At 48.5% G+C, this 4,030-nt stretch overlaps 2 protein-coding genes across 2 annotated transcripts in view; one reads left to right on the forward strand and one right to left on the reverse strand.

Annotated features, from left to right (window-relative positions):
• The first annotated feature begins 414 nt into the window (after positions 1 to 414).
• On the forward strand, positions 415 to 1,916 carry LOC123188234 (caffeoylshikimate esterase). Its single transcript, XM_044600271.1, has one exon. The coding sequence runs from the start codon at positions 765 to 767 to the stop codon at positions 1,758 to 1,760; it is 996 nt and encodes a 331-aa protein (XP_044456206.1). The 5' UTR covers positions 415 to 764; the 3' UTR covers positions 1,761 to 1,916.
• The window catches only part of LOC123188233 (peptidyl-prolyl cis-trans isomerase CYP37, chloroplastic), a 5,929-nt gene continuing 3,743 nt past the window's right edge, over positions 1,845 to 4,030 (reverse strand). Inside the window, exons 8-12 of the mRNA XM_044600270.1 lie at positions 3,637 to 3,690; positions 3,123 to 3,278; positions 2,918 to 3,040; positions 2,312 to 2,361; positions 1,845 to 2,174 (exon numbers count right to left, since the gene is read on the reverse strand). Coding sequence (XP_044456205.1) covers positions 1,997 to 2,174; positions 2,312 to 2,361; positions 2,918 to 3,040; positions 3,123 to 3,278; positions 3,637 to 3,690 — 561 coding nt within the window. The 3' untranslated portion in view covers positions 1,845 to 1,996. The remainder of the gene's footprint in view (positions 2,175 to 2,311; positions 2,362 to 2,917; positions 3,041 to 3,122; positions 3,279 to 3,636; positions 3,691 to 4,030) is intronic.

A 4,030-nucleotide genomic window follows, 5' to 3' on the forward strand; every position in this document is an offset into this window, starting at 1 on the left:
AGATTAATGTGGACACTGCTATCTCTAGGAACAATGATAGAGGCTCGTTTGCAGCAATCTGTCGTGATGAACATGGCATGTACTTGGGTTTCTCTGCAGTTGTTGTTCAAGGCCTTGTTCATCCCAAGATTCTTGAAGCGATGGCCTTTAATGAAGCATTGGCTCTTGCTGATGATCTATATGTGAAAAAGGTTCACATAGGAACTGGTTGTATGGCGACCATCAATAATCTGAATCAGATTTATATGGGCTCCAGCAGCACCATAGTTCATGATATAAAGCTGAAGATGAGAGAGCTGGAGGACGTTCGTATGGAGCACGAAAAGCGGGAGCACAACAGCGAGGCCCGTAACCTCGCAAAAGCCTCATGTTCTCTTGATTTGGGGCGCCATTTGTGGCTGACGGACACCCCCAGTTTATGTATGTACTCCCTCCGTTCTGAATTACTTGTCGCAGGTATGAATGTATCTAGATGTATTTTAGTTTTAGATATATTCATTTCTGCGACCAGTAATTTGAAACAGATGGAGTACCTCGTATGATTTCAGTTGATTAAAGTTCAGTTTTTACCCTAAAAAAAATACGGGTCGACGGCACAAACAGTTCCACCAACCCCGGAAACTTAACCCAATCCACTCACCCCAAAACGTGAACGTGGGTGAAACGGCCTCCCCTGCTGCTCCGCAAGAGGCAGCAACGACTTCCCCCACCACTCGCCGGCACCAGTTCCCCTCCCCATCCATCCGAACCCAGCGCCTCTCACCATGACTCAGGAAGACGCGCCGGCGCCCGTGAACTTCTGGGGCGAGCACCCGGCGACGGAGGCGGAGTACTACGCGGCCCAGGGCGCGGAGGGCGAGTCGTCCTACTTCACCACGCCGGACGACGCGGGCGCGCGCCGCCTCTTCACGCGCTCGTGGCGCCCGGTTGCTGGTGGGGGCGCCGGCGCGCGGCCGAGGGCGCTCGTGTTCATGGTCCACGGCTATGGCAACGACATCAGCTGGACGTTCCAGGCCACGGCCGTCTTCCTGGCCCGCTCCGGCTTCGCCTGCTTCGCCGCCGACCTCCCCGGCCACGGCCGCTCCCACGGCTTGCAGGCCTTCGTCCCGGATCTCGAGGTCGCCGTCGCCGACCTCCTCGCCTTCTTCCGGTCCGTCCGGCGGCGCGAGGAGCACGCCGGGCTGCCGTGCTTCCTGTTCGGGGAGTCAATGGGCGGGGCCATCTGCCTGCTGATCCACCTCCGCACGCCGCCGGGGGAGTGGGCGGGGGCCGTGCTGGTGGCGCCCATGTGCAAGATCTCCGACCGGATCCGGCCGCGCTGGCCGGTGCCGGAGATCCTCACCCTCGTGTCGCGGTTCGCGCCTACTCTCCCCATCGTGCCCACGGCCGACCTCATCGAGAAGTCCGTCAAGGTGCCCGCCAAGCGCCTGATCGCCGCGCGCAACCCCATGCGCTACAACGGCCGGCCCAGGCTCGGCACCGTCATGGAGCTGCTGCGCGCCACCGACGAGCTCGGCGCGCGCCTCGGCGAGGTCACCGTCCCGTTCCTCGTCGTGCACGGCAGCGCCGACGAGGTGACCGACCCCGCCGTCAGCCGCGCGTTGTACGAGGCCGCGGCCAGCGAGGACAAGACCATCAAGATGTACGACGGGATGCTCCACTCCATGCTCTTCGGCGAGCCGGAGGAGAACATCGAGCGCGTCCGGGACGACATCCTCGCCTGGCTCAGCGAGAGATGCACGCCGACAGCAACTTCCTGACAAACATAGAATAGAAAAGATCAAAAGAAACAGACAATGCATTCTATTCGGATTGTGCAATCACCAACACAGACACCGGAATTGTTTTCATGTGCAAATGTGCGACGATTATCTCTCTATATATACACATATATGTTTTGTCTTTGTTCAACTTTACATGATCTTGGTATACAAAATGGTTGTCTCCTGATCAATGAAAGAATGCTGCCAGTTTGCGGTGCGTCCGGTTGATTGTATCAGCTCTCTGCCGGAGCCAGCGTTGGATCTGCTGGAGCCGGCGTTGGATCAGCCGGGGCTGGCGCTGAAGCTGCTGCCGGCAGTACAAGGCGTTCCCTGCCCTGTATCAGCTTGGCCGAGCGAATCTTATCTCCAGCCTTAATCTGTGAAAGGACATCTCTTCCGTCTGTGGCATACCTGCAGATGTTTGTTTTCACACGGAAGTTCTTTCCTTTTAATCCACAGGAAGATATCAATTCTTTTTAGGGACCATAATATCTGATCATTTCTAGTACTATCTATTCATGGGAGTGTAATATTAAGTCGCGACTTACCCAAAAACTGAAAATTGTCCCTCCTCGAAAGATATTCCTCCTAAACCAGACTGCAAACAACAGAGAAATTATCACAAATCAAACTATTTACACAGTTGATGCTTCTACTCCTAGACAGTGCAATAACCCCGAAGCAGATGGTAGAGGAGATTGGGCATTCATAACTATTGCATTACTTGAGTGGCCTTGGTAGTGCCTGTATTTGCATAGATATTCCTAACTAGTACGTAGCATTCAAGAATTATATAACTTTTTATAATAAGTGTGACGATAGTTTGACTGAGGAACCCCCAGGGTTCTTATAGTCAATTAATGAACGATGTAATTCTTATTTGATTTAATAAAGCTAGCCATGATGGCCTTTTCCCTAAAAAAAAAAGAATTATATAACTTTTCATACATGGCACAAAGCAACCCTACGACAGCAAATATGGTTCACAAAAGGAGAAGAAACTTGGTGCATTCTTGAGTCACATATACTTATCCAGACCTTCCAAAATCATATACTTATCCAACCTAGTCAACAAAATGCAGAGCAAATATGTATTTGGGTGATTGCGCCTACTGATTTTTTATGTCAGTGGATAAACATGTAGCCTTACTCACATTTCTCTTATCATACAGATAGAAGAAGAACTGGGTTGGTGACGAGTATTCATCTGAATCCTCACTATGTGACATGGCAACAGAGCCGTATACAGACATTGGAAGGACTGGCAATTCTCCATCCTAAATTATATGAAGCCAAGGAAACAAGTCAAGATATAGAGAACATGATTGTTTCACTGTTGAAGTAGTGTGAATGAGTGACCTGAATACTTAGCGGGCTTCTGTATAGCGGTTCAAACTGTCCAGCAGGCATGACCTCCAATGGAAGAGTATACCCTTTCTTCCCAGTCTCACTGTCTACAATGATTGCCTGGCTCACAGATTTCAGTGTTGCACCATCATATGCCCCATCCAAAACCTGAAGCAAAATTTACTCTATTGAGATATCAAAGCAAGTATCCCTCCATCCACAAATATAAGATGTTCTAACATTTTTTCTGAATCTGATGTATATAGACACGTTTTAGTGTGTTTGTTCACTCATTTCAGTCCGTATGTAGTCCATATTGAAATATCCAAAACATCTTACATTTGTGAATGGAGGGAGTAGTTGTAAACAAAAAACTGGAACACAACAGCGTAGTGCATATGTCAGACTGAAGCTCTGGAAGATATTCCTTATACAAAGACAATCCTGTTTGCTTATTTTGCATTTGTAAATTTCACCAGAACTAGGCAGGAAATGATGAGATGGGGTCAGAGTAATGCTACCTTACCAGTTTCGCAATGTTTCCAGCAGTCAGTGGGGCAGAATATCCATCAACTACAACCTGCATGTAGTATACAAACCAACAACTGACACACAAATTTGATTTTCTAGGGGAATTCTGGGGAGGACAATACTAATGCAAGTCATGGCATGACAAAAGATAATAACTAAGGCTATCTGGACGTGCATTTTTAGAGCTCTTGAGCACATCGAATTTTATTTTTGAAATATTAAAAAAAATCTAATCTGTCATACAGATAATAGAATGAACTATGTACCCTCAAGTTCTCGTCAGACATTTGCTGATTGTTAGTCCAGATGAAAATAACAAGAATGGGAGTTAAAAAAACCATTATTAGCTGCTTTAAGTGTATTTTTCTCACAGCCTACAAGAGTGAAAT

This window comes from Triticum aestivum, chromosome 2A (assembly GCF_018294505.1).
Source record: "Triticum aestivum cultivar Chinese Spring chromosome 2A, IWGSC CS RefSeq v2.1, whole genome shotgun sequence".
Taxonomy (NCBI): domain Eukaryota; kingdom Viridiplantae; phylum Streptophyta; class Magnoliopsida; order Poales; family Poaceae; genus Triticum; species Triticum aestivum.

What these genes read in the sequence shown, in the direction of transcription:
- LOC123188234 (XM_044600271.1), top strand. Translation starts at nt 765, where the DNA reads ATGACTCAGGAAGACGCGCCGGCGCCCGTGAACTTCTGGGGCGAGCAC.